The 18,442-nt window shown below is 46.9% G+C and overlaps 1 protein-coding gene across 3 annotated transcripts in view; it reads left to right on the plus strand.

Annotated features, from left to right (window-relative positions):
* LOC106745890 (helix-loop-helix protein 11) overlaps positions 1-18,442 on the plus strand; it is a 156,069-nt gene that overhangs the window by 18,777 nt on the left and 118,850 nt on the right. For 2 of the 3 annotated variants that reach the window (XM_014621887.1, XM_014621888.1), the window contains exon 2: positions 804-1,134. In XM_014621887.1, the coding sequence (XP_014477373.1) occupies positions 804-1,134 (331 nt within the window). The remainder of the gene's footprint in view (positions 1-803; positions 1,135-18,442) is intronic. The other variant, XM_014621889.1, reaches the window with a different exon arrangement.

Here is an 18,442-nt window from a genome sequence, read left to right on the forward strand (position 1 = left end):
TTTGCTGCAGCCGCTTATCATCCTACGGGAGTGTCGGCGTCGACACGTCTCTCTGTCTCTCTCTCTCTCTCTCTTTCTTTCTCTCTTTTTCATAACGATAATACGTGTTGCTGACCGCTGCTGAGATAACTGATAAATCGACATTTAAATATGTATTACAGTACAGTTCAAGTAACAAGGTTTTCAAGAGATCCATACGTCATACTAAAAAGAATTGCATGTGCAAGAAGGTCGACGGATTACCGATAACATTGAATTTCTTCATATCATATATTGTATCCTTGAATCTTCATATTTTCTATTTATATTTGTGTGCTGAAATAGAAAATGATAATAAAAACCATATTCAACTTGGAAATAGTCATTTTTTTTTTTTTTCGTAAACGATCACCTTGGATTTTAAGCCTCAATTAAAGGTTGCTATTATTACAAAATATAGCATATTATCGATTGCTCTATGATTTATCATTATTTGGAGACGTTACAGATTTATTCGTTACTTTTGGGAAAAAAAATGAGACCAAAGAAATATTTAAGAAACGGAATAAGCACATTAGTCGCTACACGTCTTCAAGACGTAGTTAGTAGCGTAGGTATTCAAAGTAAAGGTTAACATTCTAGGTTTAATGTAACTCTGTGAAAAATGATTTCTGGCTTTGGAAGAGAAATAGAGTAATTCTATATTAAACCGCGTTACCGTCACATTTTTTTCACATTTTTTTTAAATCCTAAGGCAAAACGTTCGTCAACATTCCGGGATGTTATACATGAAAGTTTCATTTATGATGTATTGTATGTTATAGTAGCGTTGAGACGGTTGACGACGGCTCGGTGACCACCGGTGTGACGGTCGCCGCGGTCGTAGACACTTCGGAGCAATCGCAGCAGCAATCCAAGGGTAGCGTTAGTGCCAGCCGGAGGGTTGCTAGTCAGAACGTTGCGCTGAGCAACGGCAACGGTATCAACAACAACAACATCGGCCGTCTCACGCCGCGCAGCCACATGGAGCAGGAGAAGCGAATGCGGCGAGAAATCGCCAACAGCAACGAGCGACGTCGTATGCAGAGCATCAACGCTGGATTCCAGTCCCTGAGGTCATTGCTGCCACATCACGAGGGCGAGAAATTGTCTAAGGTCTGTCTCGTTTGATTTCTTCACATTGGCCCGACCGGAGTCGTGAGCGAAACTCGAGCGCGAATTTCGAATCGTGAAGTCATTATCTGTTGGTGCCACGATAAGAATATTAAAAATATTCCATTTCTTTTTTTCTTTTTCAATAACACGGGGTGATTTATCGTCGAGCGAACGTATGATATACGTAATAATGAGCGATGCGCATGTAACTAGCTCTCATCTTTCAATATATGATGAGCGATCGTTGTTAAGCTCGAGTTGTTTTATTAGTTTCTTTCTTTCGAGAAAATTTAAAAAAAACATGTCGAGTACACATAAACGCAGACGTACACACACCGCGACTCTGGTCCAAGGCTAAAGATTACGTACGTTTTCTGTACATTGTACCTCTGGTGCATTAGCTTCTCGTACTTGATCTCTCGCACGAGTGTGCCGATACGAGAATGTGTGAGGGCACACTTAGTGTCGTATCGCAAGAGTTGTGTGACCGACCCGTCCCGGGTTGAAAATGAGAATTGTGTATCCATGCGACAAATCGTCATCGTCATATACCTCCGTAGCTTGAGTCGCTTGTTCATTTGACATGAATATCACTGTAAGAACCGAAAAACCGCTTCCTCCAATAAAGTCTTACCTGTGCTGGAGGAAGAGTCGATGGAGCTTCGAGTAATAACGATCATATCCATTCATCGCTTCGTACTCACTCGTCCTTCCATGGATACTTTAGAAGGAATGCACAATCGTTACATACTTGCATGTCTCTCGACGCGGGAACAAATATTACCACGCGAGAAGTCAAGTCTCCGTAATGATATTCCGCCCGCGCGTGAAATTCTTCTCTCGAAACCGAATCACGCACGGAAAAGAAATTTACTCGGTTACGGCAACCGAAATTATTCGGTTAATTGAGCTTCGGTTACATGTAGCCTTTTGCCACCGGTCGGAGGACTGCTTACATCAACAAATGCTTTTAGTTCGGGGAACTATAGATACTATAATATAGATAGATAGATAGTGTAGATACAATCATATACAGGATTACTCTGAATTTTACAACTACTTTACGCGAAACACCGCGTCTCTTGACGTCGTTCAAATTCAGCGCCCGTAAAATCCACAACATGGCTGACAGTCACGTGAGCGATGACCACTGACGTCAAAGAAGCCGACAGCTACTCTCGCAACTGTATGTAGTTAAACTGTGACCGAGTTTTCACCTGGTCCCCAGAAAACAGAAAATTTCGGTTGTTGTAACCGAAATTCAGTTACACGAACTGAATTGTTTTTTCCGTGCGAAGTATTCACACTCGCATTTACGTCTCATCGAAGTTGATTCATTCTCATGCGAAGCTCATCAAACGCGCGAACCCAATTTCGCGCGTTTCTCTCGCGAATAGTCGACGAATATTGCATGACGATTCGTTCGAGTTTCGATTGCACGACTGCTTATCATTATATTGTATGAGCGATGTGTCTCATTATCAGTCGCAGAGTGTATTTCTTCTATTTTTTTTTTATCATTCTTATCATCGTTATCATGAGAGCATCCATGCATCCAAATTTGCGAGACTCTCGCTTCGTCCGTGATGTGCGTGAGATGTGGCGTGCGTATACGAAGTCAATCTTACGTCGCACTCTTGCACGAGACGAGAAGAGACATGCCGTCGGAATTGCAAGAGTGAATCACCCTGTGCCACCTTGCGACCTTCCTGCCTCCCTTCGAACGTCAAACTTTGAGAACTCCTGCGACGCGCTCAACCGATACGTGACAATTTCGAATCGTTGGGTCGTCGCGTCGAGTATACGGATTTCGTTCGATTGCAGTTCTGGTCCGAGCGGAGTACCGTTAGGGATAATATGCCGGTATCGGGAGGGTTGCACTGATGATACACCCCTCGGACGATCTCGTAACTTGGCGATTACGAACGGATACGACGGAATCATTCGGTAACTTTGCCGGTATCGGAGAAAAGGAACGATGCGACTAAACCATAGGACTACTACTGCATGACCTTTTGCTTTGCAAGATATTTTTATTGCATAATTTCCCTCCCGGAGAAAACGAACGCCTTACCGATTTCTATTAGCGAACGTGTAGAAAATACCGATTGCCTCTTGTATACAAACTTTTTGCGAGTCGAACCCGCGGGCATGCAGCGACGTTCGTTTATAAACAACCGTAAATCATTGGTCCGTATTTTGTCTCTCGCTCGACCTTGTGCACGTATACTGGCTGTCGAGAAATGACGAATTTTCTTTACGCTTGCCGAACGAGGAACGTTGGTGCGTATCTAGAAACTGTTTACCACCGTTTGACCGAAGCGCTGGGCTTCGGAGCTTCTCGTGATGCCGTCTGGGAGATCGAACGCGTCTGTGCGGCTCCAGCTGATCTCCGTGGAGTACCGGAAACGACGTATCGATTTCCCCTCTCCCTCGAACGGACTCGTCGTCGATATAAAACTCGATCTCGGGACTCGGCGCGGCAACGTTACGCAACGGCCGCGCGCCGGCTCTTATGAATCGCCGTGCTTCGGCCCGACAAACTAATTTTAGCATGTGAAAGTCCGATCCCACGCCGTGGATAAACTAAATCCGCGCACAATCGACTCGGCTCCGCTCCGCCTAGTCACGCCGGGCTTTTAATCGCTCGGCCCCGTCGTGCGCCGTAGCGACCGTGCGATTTTTCTGCCGTTTAGACGCGCTGACGTAATCGTCACGTATCAGCTGATACGAGTAACTGTGATGGTCGTTCCGATCGTATTCATATCTCACCTTCGGCGTTTGAAATATAGCCGCTGGGTTCACAGTCAGCTTCCAGTCCGGACGGTGATCAACGTTCAACTGGGATAAATCGGCTTTTGTATATTTCCGATTAATTACTCTTTTCTTTCGATGAGATATATTTCACGATCGTTCGGATTGCGATTTAGCACCTCCGAAATCCGAGATTCGCGCGCATATGAATGAAACTTTATATTCCCCGTCGATTTCCCTTCGTCTGGATCCGCGGTTCGCTCGCAGAAAATATCCACCGGCCTTCCGAGAGACGTTGAGAAAGCGACGTAGACGCGAAAACGAGGTAGGCTAATAAAGTACCGGCGGCGCGTGCAAAAATAGCACCGGCTAAAAATTGCGCAACGTCGCTCGGACAAGGCGATCACGCAGGGGTCAAGAGTTAATCGAGTATTTAGCAGGGAATGTGGACTGCACCGGTACGTGCCGGAACAAGGCGCTGAACCGCGTGACGGCAGCCTCGTGAGACGATTAAAGGTAGGCACACAATGCGCATGTGTCAGTCGGGACAAGAACCTCGAGAGTCGCGTGACTCGTAATTGACGGTGTGAACTAACAGCTGATCTCGCTGATCGCGAGTCGCGCTGCGTTGCGTAGTCGGCCACGTGTGTGTCATTCGTCGCATTCGTGCCGGCTCGTCCTCCGTACATTCAAAGCAAACGGTGCTGTGTTCAAGCGAATATACTTGCTGAGGAGTACACATCGGAATCATTCTTTCGCTTGGATTAATGGGGATAAGTCTTATTCGAATGTAGCATGGAAAAAGAGTTGCTAGATTCAAGTGATATTTGTTCGATCCAAGCGGAAAAGCATTGCCAGTGTGGCTTGCATTGCACGGTAAAAAAGTTGATGTTGAAAACTTAACATAGGCATATTCGAAATAATCGACACATGTTTCGGTGTTAATTTAACGCAAAGTTGTGTCAAATATTAACACAAAATTAATATCCGCGATATGTTAATCGACACACTGAAGTGTAAATTATGTTATTTTAACACTTACATATTGAATATCGGAACTCAGTGTCAAGATAATATAAACGCAATGTGTTAAATTAATACATGGATATGTGAGAAATTTAACCCAGAAATTCTCTTAACAAGGACCGATTTTCACACAAGTACATTTGTTTTTTACCGTGTACTGGTTGCATTTTTCTCCTTTCTTGCTGATTGCGAGATTCTTGTTTAACGCAAACAAAGTAATTACTCCAACATTCCTTAGCAAATATTGAAAGTAGCGCTTTCTCATTTTTCAGCGTGAGTATCCGCAGGAGTTCGCGCGCACGTTCGATCTCCTCACTCGAGATACCTTAGATAAACACCGAGGTCTGGGTTAGATACGTCGTCGATCTTAATACCGGCGCTATCGGTGCACATTTCTCAGATAAAACGCGTGCGTGCACACACGTCGAACGTATTACGATACGTACTCTTGTATCGCGCGTGAAAGGATTTCCGACGCGTATATCAATCCCATTCTTTCGCGACTCGAGCGTTATTTTGACAGAGGTACAGCAGCTGCGTTAGATCTCGAGCTTTGTTCGACGGCGGCCTTTAGCTCCGGAGCTCGTTACTGCCAAACGGCTCCGTGAAAGAGGGGCCTCTAATTATCCCGCGCGATTCTTCCTTTGAAATTCCCCGTGGCCTCGAAAGATAGCGTGTAACACCGTGCATCGGTGTGATCTGCGGACTCCTCGCTGCTTTCGTATTTCGTTCGCGTATTATGCGCGCATTTCTACATGTGCGCACGCGCGCACTTTCGCAACGTGATATTTCGCGGACCAGTCGGCCGACCGGCCACATGGTTCAATTCCCACGCATTTCTCTCGCGGCTCCCCTTCTCCCCCGCTCCTTACCTCGCCCGTCTCTCCCTCCTACCGTGTCTTCATCTCGTTCGCCTTCGGACCCTTCTTTCTCGGCGCGGTCCGTGAAGGCCAAACTCGGACCGGCGATTTTCGCTAAGCCCTGGCCCACTGAAGAGCCGGCCGGCTTTCCGACGATGTTAACGGCGAGCCTCCAAATACGAATGCTCGCCCGCCTCGAACTTCTTGCTTGTTACTTCCCGTAATGGAGAAAGGCGCGAGATCACGCTCCGATCGATCCTGCGAACGAACTCGAAAGAAAGATGAAACGAAGAATCCCCCGTCCCGAAGGGACGACTTCCATCGTCACCGCCGTTGTCCGTGAAGTTGCATGGCTTTCCAACTGCGTGGAACTTTCGCCTCTTACCTGCTTAAAGTGTGATATGCCCGTGCCCGCCAGAATTGATCGTATATCTTGAATAGGGGAATTACGGTGAAGCATGAAAATTGCCGACGCATTTTGTTTTTGGAGTCTGGAAGTCCTGTGTTAGAAGGTGTGGGATTTACGTGTGTGGATTGAAATCAGCGGCGTTTCTCTACCGAAATAGATGAGCCTTGTGCAGATTAGTACACATTTCCTTGCGAGTAGTTATTTTTCAAGATGTTTCAGAATAAATTACTTATCACTGATTTGTTACTTTGATTTTCGCAAGAAGAAAGCTCAATAAAAACTTCAGCGAAAACGAAGAATTAAGTGATAACATATTCAAACGCGGTTGCAAACAGAAACCGCCATTTCATCTCCAACTAAATACTAATATATTACATAGTGGGTAAAATTCATGTTCTGTCCGACAAAATTATGTCGATTTACTATACTACCTATGTCAGTTTTGCGCTTTCCCCTCTAATCCTGCTGCTTTTTAATTTATGTTTCGTGACCATTTTACTGACAATTTTAGCGGTCTATTTGATTCTTCATTTATACCGCAAAAGATACGGATGAAATATCAATCGCGCCGGTTTAACGTCCGATCTAAGAGCTGTCGAATAAAAAATCTCCGAGTCCTCACAGTGACATTCTTCGCCTTATTATGAAATATACAATGGAATATGACCGTGCGTTTCTTCTCGGGCCCCTTTTGTGCGCAGCGCGCGCGCATCGGAAATAAAAGGAGGGCGCGCGCAAATGAGCGCAGACGCCTCGACCCATTTTCATTTAGCGTTCGCCAGACAGAAATAAAAATAAACCGCCTCTGCTCTCCTCTCGTGCCTTTAACGAAACTCGATTCGAGGCTGCCGCGCGGCTTAAGAGAGCATTTTGTGCGCGTAATTGCGTTTCACGCCGCGTGGGAGAGAAGCCGGCTCCGATCGATCGCTCCTACTCGATGAATTCTGCCAATCCTTTTACCCCGTATACTATTTTCCCGCATGTTTCGCGCGATAAGCGATTTATTTCGTATTATAGCGCGATGAAATTCAAATCATAAACAAAGTAAAGGGGGAGAAGAAGGTTCCGTTTGTGTATTTTTAACCGGCGATTTATCGCGAGCGTTGCTTTAAGAGCATTGCCGGGAGAGAAAGAGAGAGAGAGAGAGAGAGAGAGAGAGAGAGAGAGAGAGAGAGAGAGAGAGACGCAAGGTTACATTTGTGTTACTTTATTATATTGTTATTGATTTATCGCTCAATGAGAAAGATAGAAATGCATACTTCGATCGTATGATACGCGAATAATTTTTCGCACACTCGGAGGTAAATTCTTTTTTTCTCCCGCCGGTGAAAGGATCGACGGCGGCGTTCGAAGCCGTCTCGCTGATTTTTCCGCGCGTTTCCGTTCCATTTTCTTGAAAGTTCCCAAGCGGGAATCCCGCGGTGTCAATGAAAGAAAGAGGAAGAAAAGATTCGCACTTCCTATTGAGAATCGTCGTTTTGCGGAGAAGCTGTGCCGAAAAGCCGCGATGGCTCGTTCATTTCTATGAATTCTCGACGTTGCTTCGACGTTGAGTTACGTTTCGTGTGTTCCTCTTTTCTCCCGTGTCTCTCCTTGTGTCCGTCTTTTTCTGGCCGCAGGCGAGCGGTTGTCTGTCGGTCGGCCGGCCGTGCTCTTCTCTGTGAGAAGTATATATTGTTCTTCTGCTCTTCTCTCCGTGCCGTCGTTCCCTCAGTCTCCGTCTTCGTGGTAGGTAAGAATGACGGGAAGCCAGACGGTCACGTGTTTTGTGTCCGCCAGGCTTTTTCTCTCCGGAGCTCCGATAGTAGTAATACTACGCGCAGAGAGACGCGATGTAACGTAATAGCCGTCTCGCACACCACAGGCGAGAAACTGAAAGTGTGAAATGTGCAGAAAAAGCGCAGGTGTCTATTTTATTTTTTTCCTTTCCTTTTTTTCCCCGGGAGATGTGCGCGTATCATCATCGCCGTGCGCTCATCTCACTCGGGAGAGAAGCGCGCGCGTATATTCATCTCTCGAAACATCACACGACGGCCCGTTGCTGGCGTTTCGCGATTTGAATCACGGCACGTGCCACCGCCGACTCCGTAGAAATTGCCACGAGATTGCACATGATGAAATGGCCGTGGTACGTGCAACCAGTTGCGGTGATCGATCACATGGGGGATACCGTACGGAGAATCCTCGGCGATCCTCTCGCAAAACCAACGTCTAGTCTGGCTGAGATTCCTCGATCTGTCGGCGGTCTTCGTTGGTAACGAAGCAGAGTTAGCTCTGCGTTAGAGACCCCATTACCGAGATGTCATTCCTTCGCGAACGAGCCTACGAACCAATCGTACGATCTTATTGTTAAATCGTTGTTATCCGTGCGATCGGGTTATCCCGATTTTCCCGGATCGGTTGCAATTTCTGCCGAGCTTTGACTGCGACAACACCGCGCCCTGCTCAACCGGCTTTCTCTCTTTCTCGCTCTCAGAATATTTCTATCTTAACGACAGCTTCGTTTTTTTTTTTTAACGAATTGGCGTGAAGGGAAACGAGAAATCTCGTTCTAATAAAAACAGGCGGTGAGAAACGAGATTTTCCGTTCTTCAAACACATGGGCGAAATTTAAGCAAAACCTCCGAGACATTTGTCTAAAACATATATGCGTCGATATAAATTCTTGATCGCGTTGTCCGAGCAACGTTGCGCAGGTTTTGAGCCGGTGCTATTTTTGCACGCGCCGGCGGCACTTTATTATAGCACTCACGAAGATATATATATCTTCGCCAATATTTTAATGAAATTTTCACCGTCGCTAATATATCAGGGGTCAAAGATCGATATCTCCGGAACTGCAGCTTTTTTCTTCCTTTCTCATGGCGTATCCGAAAGTATCTCGGACGGTGCAGGGGAGAATCGACGCGTCGTGTGCATCTTGATGCAGCCAACCTTCTTTATCGATTTGTTTCTCGCCATTTTTGCCCGACGCGGGCCAAACCCGGGCGGGCCCCCGAAGCATCTGGGTCATTTTGTTATCCCCCGTTCTTCCTCTCCACCGTGCGAGCGAGCTCCCTTCCACAGACCCTGCACACCCGTCCCTTTGTCCCACCATTCCTTCACCCTTTCTCTTTTGCTGGCACCCGACCGGCAAAAGCGGCTCAACTTCGGCTTTACCTGCCGCCGCGCCGATACAGCTGTTGATCTCTACAAGGTGTCCCGCGTGGATCGGAGAGAAAGTTGCAAAAGTGATTTTCCATCCTCCGAGTCCGACGATATGCCACGTTGATACTCGCTCGTATATCGATCGAGCGCGATCTTTTCTCTCAGGGCGGGGCCTGCCTTTCTTTCAGTCATTGCAAAATGGGATTTTCGGTGAAAATGAGACGTTATTTCATACGATTTTAAATATCATCTTATTGCCCGACTGTAATCGACAGCTGCTCATTTTTTCACCTTGTTCATTTGATTTAATATCTCCATATCTTTCATTTCTTGCAATTTTTATAAATATCAGGTTATAATTATTTCGTCGGAAGGCGCAACACACAAAAATGCTTCGTAAATGAGTGCTCTCGGTCGTTGGGTAATTCTATGATGAGTACCGAAAGGGTTAACGACACATGCCAATAAGCTTTTTCGAAGCTATTACTTTTTTTTTTCTACGTGAATCTTTATACATTGCGTCGCAACGAAGACGCACGAAATATTTCTGCGGTTAAAGTCCCTGCGCGGTCCGTTAGGCGAGACAGTGGCTTCGGATTGTCTTCTGCATTCCTGAATGACGATTTATCATGTGTTACTCAGACAAGGGATTCCTTCAGGCCAACATTTTTTTTTTAACCGAGTTCTGTAAATTCCTTCGAACTTGAAGAACCAATGGAACTCCACGATGTATAACATACAGGTTCTATTGCCCTTTGATACTACAAGTGGCTGTTGAATGTCGTTTTCTTTTCCTTTTACTTTTTTATTCCCGTATTTCTTCTATGTTAAGGCATAAAGAGAATTTGTTTCAGAATTAATTTATATTCAGTTTACTCGATACTTCACCTACGTGCAATTTTGTCTCTGCCTCAATAAACACTCTATTAATTACGTAACTTATTCAACTGCAGATAGAGTATGCGCGATATTATATTCATCATATAATTGAGATATAATAAAATATTAAATAATTTTTTTTTTAATATCTGTTTAAGAACATCTTTTTAAGAATACTTACTTGCCCTTTTTATCAGGTTCTTTAAGCATCAACGTGAAGTATAATACAGTAAATAGCACCAAGGTAGGATAATAGCTGAGTGTTACATCTCAAGATTCTCCACTTATCCTTCAAGTTCGTCAGAATCGCACGGGGTTAATGTAGAAACGAAATTTCGACTATGTTTCTGAGATGCATGGATGAGTGACGAGGGCACTCGAGTGTCACGGGAATGACGTGGTGACTATGGCGTTGATTTAACGTATTTCGTGAAATTTACTTGCCGCGACGAGATAGCTGTTTGCTCGGCGTAACACGAGGAATAAAGAGAGAACTCAATATCCGCTGTTTTCATCACGACGCGCAATCATCGAGCAATGTAGAGCCATTTTTCGCGGTGATTCTTATTGAACGAGAGCCGCGATAATGAACAGATTACGGGAGCTTTCTCCCATTTCTGAAAAACCTCTCTTCCCGCGTTTGTTATTAATGAGCACTCCATCGGCCACGGCGCTCCAAATCGCGCTTTCTCATTGCATTCGTCGTGGCTCAACGCTCTTGGCCGTTCCGTAAAGAATCAGGAATTTTGCCCCAACGACACAACACGCGAGAGCATTTAGCCAGCATCGATACATAATCGGAGACAGAGAAGACGGTCGATAATAATGTCTCGGCGTCGTTGATCTTTTCCCCCGAAGAAACCTCTCTTTAAGCAGGAGAGTCGAGCCGGCTCATCTTGGTCTTGCGTTTCGTTCAGGTATTTATAACGAAGGAAACAATGTGAAAAGACCCGAATCGAACTTTTAATTCTACGTTAAGTCTCCAGTTTTACATTAGGTCTTCAAGTGGAGAAAATAACGGAAAAAACTTCACATTTGTAAGAACAAAGGAGAACTATAGAATATCTAATAAAGACTCAATGCAGAACCAAGATTTAATATAGAACTAAAATTTCGACATGGGGAATTGTAAGGATTCTCTCTCTCTCTCTCTCTCTCTCTCTCTCTCTCTCTCTCTCTCTCTCTCNTTTCTCTCCTTCTTTTAGAACATAAATATTTTTTCCACGTCCTAAAAGAAATAGTTTTACGATTTTTTCTATCTTGTAAACAAATTTTTTGCGACACTCCTCCCCCCTCTTTCACTCTATTTTTTCATTTAAAAAATTGTTAGATTTTTTAGATACAGATAAACAAAACGTACGACCAGCGTGACTCCTTGAGCCAACCTGACCAGGAGTCGATTGTACATCGATTTTCCTTATCTCCCATATTCTCACCTCATTTGTAGTAAATACGCGCGATTGGCTGTACGCAAATTGAGAATACAGTATCCCCGTAACACTGATACCATTCGACTCGTAATTACCTGTCGGGCAATCTCACGTGAGACGTATCGTATATTTTTAGTATAACGAAAGTTACCCGATCAAAGTGGAGCTCGCTTTTGTCATTTTCACTGTTTCGACATATACGAATCGACCATCCCGAGTCTCTCTTATCATCTCCCGTAGTTCGTGGGTTTTAAGGCGTTCTCTCAGGTAGGTTGCCTCTCGCCCCGTGGCGAAGTAACGCTGGCGGTATTGTTTACGCGACGAATATGTAATGCCCCGTGTCACCTTGTAATTTACGCGCGAGCCGTGCGTAAATCGCGCTCGCGTTATGTACGAGTATAACTGCTCGCGCACGTGCGAACCACGTCGTCGGTCGGTGCTCTTCGTCACGTAACAGCAGTGGAAGCGAGGAATAGATTGCTCTAGTTATTAAAAGCGCGTCGGGCCGTTTTAGCGTAAGCGAGAGCCGAACATTCTCGAGGGATTCCGCGCCACGGAAGGTACGCGCGCGAATTCACTTGGAGAAAGAGCGGGATAGAAGAGGAGAGAGAGAGAGAGAGAGAGAATTGGCGGGATTTATTACTGGATTTACCTCGCGTTAACGCCCGGGATCGGCAACGCTAAATCCCATTTCATCTGTGATACACCTTGCCGTAAATATAAACTCTTATTTCCTACGCGGTTCCTTGTCCGATTAAACGGGATGAAAATTCACGCATCTCCGCGAATTAATTTATTCGCACTTCGTTATTAGAATTTACGTTGTATCGGAGAAAATCGTGAAAAATTCCCATATATTCCACATTGTCTGTTTTACAAAATGGTACACTTTATTTAAAGAAAAAAAAAAAGAGAAAACAAATTTCGCAGTCGAAGAACTCGAGCGATCGACGGTCATTAATCACGCCGATTTCGAATTTCGCATAATACCTCCTCTGCGATGTGAATAGCGACGACGATGCGCCGAGTCGATAGAAATTTTTGCGTATTCCACACATTGTCGCCGGCCGACTGCGCGCGGTCTTTCTCTCCCTGTCGACCTGCCCCGGAGACACACCTTCGAGTCAAGAGTCATCAGTTGTATTTATAGAACGTGACTCGGTGATTGCATTGCCATTTGCCGGTAACAAGTCGCCCTAATGACGGCCATTGTGCGCTACGTCTGTTGCACCTGCATCCCTGTACAGCCTTGCGCTCTTGGCTCTCTCTTTCTCTCTCTCTCTTTCTCTGTGCCCCTCCTTCCCTCCTTTTTCCACCGGCTCTCCACGTGTTCTCCCGCTGGGTGCGCTCGTCGCTGCTTGCGTTGCGCGTCAGTTTTCACGTTTATTAATTTCGACAGGCGCGCACGTGCGCGCGATCGACGGATCCTTTTCTCATTCAAACACCGAGCGAACTTAACGAGCGCTCCCCTAATTAAGAATTAATTATGCGCGTAGACCTCCGAGCTCGCTTCTGTGTCGAAAAAGAGGCTTCCGTTCGTCATCCTCGCTCCCGTTGTTTGCACGCTCGAGTTGTTTTTCGTCGCGAGAGAAACGCCGACCGATAATCACCGTCGTGAGAGAAGAAAGATGGACGATTCTCTCGTCGGCGTCTCGTTAATTACCTTTAATTCGACCGTCGTGATTTGATCGCGCCGCAGAGTCGTTGTCGCCGTTCGCCCGCTCGTAAAAGTCGCGGACGTCAGAGATACGATGGCTCGCAATTAATGGATACCCCCCTTCCCCTCCCCCCCCCCCCCNTCATCACGCCGCTCTCCGCCGTCGTGTGTTATATTAGCTCGCGATGATGAAACTACTCGTTATGCCACGCCACCGTCGTCGTCCTCGCGAGAGCGACGGAGACGAGATAAAGTGCGGCGAGGGGATAAGTTCGATCGTCATTATAGCGGCGTTTATATCGCCGAGCGTATTTATCGCGCCGGCTATGGAATGCGACGGTGTGATGTACGACGCATAATAGTCTTGACAGAAATGTCTTTCTCTTTCTTTCTCTCTCTCTCTCTCTTTCTATTTTTCCTCCCTCCCTCCCGTGGCTCCCCCGCACACATGTCTCCGCCGCGCGTCTCCCCGTGAAAGTAGTAAATTGTACACACACACACACACACACCCGTACAGGAAACCATGTCGCAGCCGGCGAGAGGAAATAGTCTCTACGTCTACGTGGAAACGGGGAGATTCGCGGGCAATCTCGGGAAATATCAAGTAAAATTGATCCCCGCGCTCGCGATCTCTCATTGTCTCCGCCGGCTGTTCCTCTCGAATTTCCCCGGGCTTCTCGGAAATGTGCGGAGACCTCAATTAGCGTAGCTCGCACTGAGACTCCGACGAAGCGCAGAACTGCTTATCGCGATATCGCTAGGTGGGTGTGCGTTAAGGATTAGGATTCCCCTCGGCGCGTTATCGCGAAATTGCGCCGTTCCGCGCATCCGAAGGGATTCGCGGGGGCAATTGGTGATTATCGAGGATCCGGGCTCGAATCGATCGCGATGTCAGCGGAGGAGAACCGGTCGCGCGGAATCCTGACGTTTTTCAAATCGGCCGTGTGTCTTCCTCGGGAACTGCTGCGCCGATTGACGTCCTTTCACACGTATTTAATATAAATATTTTGCCCATTTCTCACGATCGGTCGCTATTTTGTGCGAAAAGTCCCAGCTTCTGAAAATATTTCCCGCCAATCCGGGAGTCAATAAGGATTTGTCAGGCGAATGAAATCGGGCTGCTATCACCGTGCCGATAACTGTCGATGAGTAATCGCTTTCCTAGATCCGATGGATATTATAAAACGCGCGCGGATTATTATCGTCATTTATCGGCCCGCGTCATCCGCGCACTTACGTTATCGTCTATTTCCATTGTATAGCCGGGCCGTTATCTACACGAGCGCTTACGTAAGGCGAGGCGTACAATACGCGACGGTGGTGGGGCAGCTGCACCGTTATGCAGGCGCCACATCTATTTCTACATCGGAGTTTTCGCCGAATGTCGGCTTGATCGCGCTCGTTCCTCATGCATTTATCTACCCGCCGACTCGGAGGATATTCAGAAACGACGGTTAAGCGTAACCCGAACGAAAACTTCGACCATTCGCTGAACCGTTGATTCCGCAACACTATAGGACGACGAAAATGGGTTCAATTCTAACGACATCATTTGTACCTATTTTCACCTACGACAGCGTCCGAAATGTCCATTTCCGCTATATGTAGGCGTGAACCGTCCCAGCTGACGAAAATGTTCACCGATTCGTTTTCAAGTCGTCATTTCGGTGATCTGCTTGACGCATGCACGTTGATCGGGACAATCGACCGCAGCTTTTTGGTAATCGCAGCGTCGATAAGCTGTGAATCAGAGTGACGGTGAATAAGATCGGACTTGACATCGGGTTTCGGCGGCGCTAACGGGAATAAACGGCGTGTCCTCGTGATATTTCGTCTGCGATACGGAATTAATGGATGCGTTGTACGCCGCTACGACACGGCAATGTCGTGCACGCTCTTAAGTAACGCGGGTGGACGATTGGGAGCAGGTAGTTCGAGCAACGATACATCCAACGTATTCGGTATTCCACCCGCCGTCTTTCTTTCCCGCCTTGTCTTTCGCGCTCGATATCGTTCCGCGTTATATAAAGACGCACACGTGTTACGAGGCGTTTATAAAGCGGCGTGTCGCCGCCTAAGGCTAAAAGAAGCGAACTTTTGCCAGACGTGGACTTATTTTGGCGGAATCTCGCCGATTCGCGCGACCGAAACGAGGGAAATTCGTCTTCCTGCGGATCTTATCGCACGTGAGCATCCACGAGATCTCCCTCCACCCTCCTCCCCCTTAGTCGTATATTCGAATGCTTCATTATCATAGCAAATTGCATTTTCTTTTATCTTTTGTCACTACGAGAACCGCGAAGGATTAACGCTATATGCGTGTGTGGTTGAAAAATATATTAAATATATAATGCGTCTTTTCTCAAGCTGGTGCACATTGTTACGGGCAATTGTATACAATTGATTAACCCATTAGCTGCCACGATCCCCCATTTGGGGATCACAACAAAACATAATTTGAATATAATTATACTGTTACACAACTTTTTGTGCATATATATAACTTATCCGGCCAAAAATTTCAAAAAAAAAATTCGGCAGTTAATGGGTTAAATTAGAGCGCGACATCGCTGCGTAACATCCGACCCATCCTCTCTCTCTCTTTCTTTCTTTCTCTTCCGCCTGAACCTCGATACAACGTTACTCGCCGTTTATCCGTCTCGCGCGTGATGCATTCGCGGCGCGACGCAGAATAACGCTTGCGGTCCCGCGAAGAAGGATGCGCGCCGGCTAGCCGCGCGGCTTCACGCTCGACGGCTCGCCCATGCGGCGGAACCACGTGGGGTCGGGGGGGGGGGGAGGGACAGACTACCGCAGGAGCCCTCTTGGCCGCGTCGCATTATTCTCTCCCGCGGGTGAAAATCTCGCGGAAAACAAAAGGGTGGCGACCGCAGACACGAGTTATTGGCCTGTTTACCTCCTCGGCCGGCTGCGAAATTATCCGCTCGTTCGACTCGCGAGTGGGCGGTAAACCGGGCGGCCGGAAGGAAGCATCAAAGCCGGCGTGATATGCTCCCTCATGAATATTACTTGGAACTTTCACGGCGCGCTCGAGAGTTGGTGCGTCGCCAGCGGACGTTGGGAGGAACTCCAGGACGATTATTCCGGAGAAAGTAGACGCGCGACGCTGCGTCCTTCTCCTCCCGTTCCTTCCTCCGCCGCGGTCTCTTGTATATCGGTGTCTCTTGCGTCATCGACCGGCGTGAATAGAGTCGTATCGCACGGGGATTACGGGTCTTGGATGGATATTTAAAAATCAAAAGAGACTCTCTTATTTAATTGAACGGAAAAGCATTTCTATGGGTTTTTACCGAGCAAAACGCAGATTTTTTAACGCTATTAATATCGTCGATGTTGCGATCAAGGAGTGAGAGCGACCGTTTGCCAAAGTGGGACCAGCGCGAGAAAAATGTACGAAGTGTAAAACGGTGGCTACGGCTGATTTTATGTTTGTGTTTGCAAGACATTTGATTCGAGTTAATCGAGTGGTGCAGTTGCCATTAAAACATTTGTAGTTGAAGTATCGAGAAAGTCCGGTCGGGGCAGCCAGAGATGTCGTCACTGCCGCGACATAAGTTACTAAACTATTGCACCGTGGTAGCAACAATTACACATAATTGGTTGTTCCATATTTTCAATCTCGGTCGGCACCACCAGATTTCTGTGCAGGCTAACCTGACTCTTTCCTCCCGTGTAGAATTTCATGCCGTGCGTTATTTTTTCGGTTATACGAGTCCCGCGGTATACCTGCGAATTCGTCGTAGTAAGAAATGATCTCTCGCGGTGTGGAATCCCTCTGGAAGTAACTTTCGCTTGTTTCATCGTACGTTCAGGGAAATATTTTGCTGGTTCAGCTGGAATTTTCAATGCCGGAGATAAAACGTATCGCTATTTGTTGTATCTTAAAAAATTGTGCGTATAATTTACGGCAGCAGCGCTCGAGCTATACGTGCAGGAAAATGTCGATCCTGTTGTGAATTTTTTTTCTATTTCGTACACAGTGGAAAGTCAAGAGGATGAATTATTAATTTATATACGGTTGGACTTTTTCTTCGTAGGCGCACAGGTCTTTCCTTCCCCCCCCCCCCCCCCCCCCCCCNTTGTCCGCTGTATTTCTGAAGGTCGATAGACGTTAGAATGTAGTGTTCCGCGCTTAACGACGTACTCACGGAGGTCGATATTGTTTATATTATTATAGGCCATAAGTCAGCTCGTTGAGCGGTGAAACGCTTTAGGGCGTATAAACTAGTCGCCAAAACACTTCTTAACTCGTTCGTGAGCTCGTTAACGTAATCAATTATCATCGAACTGGTTACCCTCTCGGTAACGAGTACCGTTCTGATTAATAATCGCGCGTCGTCGTGCGAATTTTTCTCAACGGGGGTGTTCTCTCTCTCTCTCCCTCGCGCGCAAACGAATCGTCGTGACGAAGAGGAAAAGAACAAACGAAAAAGAGACGAGAGATAAGAAGGAAACGAAGGGAACAAAGCGGGTCGAGGGTTGAACGGTCGGTGCGCGTATGACGCGCTTGGCAAACGCGTTACGTGCACCCGGTGTGTAACGAGCCGATGGTTGTTGACAAACAATCCTGTTTACAAATAGCCAATCCGAGGTGCTTGCGCTCGTTCCGCGATGACGAAAATAATTGCTCGGACCGCGTCGTCCGTGCCAAGGGTTATGGTACAGGAAAGAGAGAGAGAGAGAACCGACACACGCACACACACACACCACGCTGTAGCAGCAGTCGTTATGTAAAACGGTGCAGGCGTGCGCGAAGTCGACGGTTTCGTGTCAAGGAAGCCCCATTTTTCTGTCCAACCTGCCGTTCTTCGAGGACGTCGCTAAGTGGGACTCTCGCGTATGATGAAATAAATCCATCGACCGCTCGAACGATCGCATCTCTGTTACGAGCTACGAACGACGACGATGCCGGGGAATAATCGTGCACGGGGTGTCTGTTGAACGCAAAATATTATTGAGATTTTTCCGTGAAGGCCGGTGAATCGCGAGTTCTGCGTACGCGTGTCGTCTGAATGAAGCGCCGTTGCGCCGACACGGAATTCGCGATTATTCGATCCGTAGATCGACCACGTGCCTCGACTGCCGACTGAGAGTACGTCGAATTTGCGGTGCAACGAAGGCACTC

This window comes from Dinoponera quadriceps, unplaced genomic scaffold, assembly GCF_001313825.1.
Source record: "Dinoponera quadriceps isolate SergipeBrazil2010 unplaced genomic scaffold, ASM131382v1 scaffold1692, whole genome shotgun sequence".
Classification (NCBI taxonomy): Eukaryota; Metazoa; Arthropoda; class Insecta; order Hymenoptera; family Formicidae; genus Dinoponera; species Dinoponera quadriceps.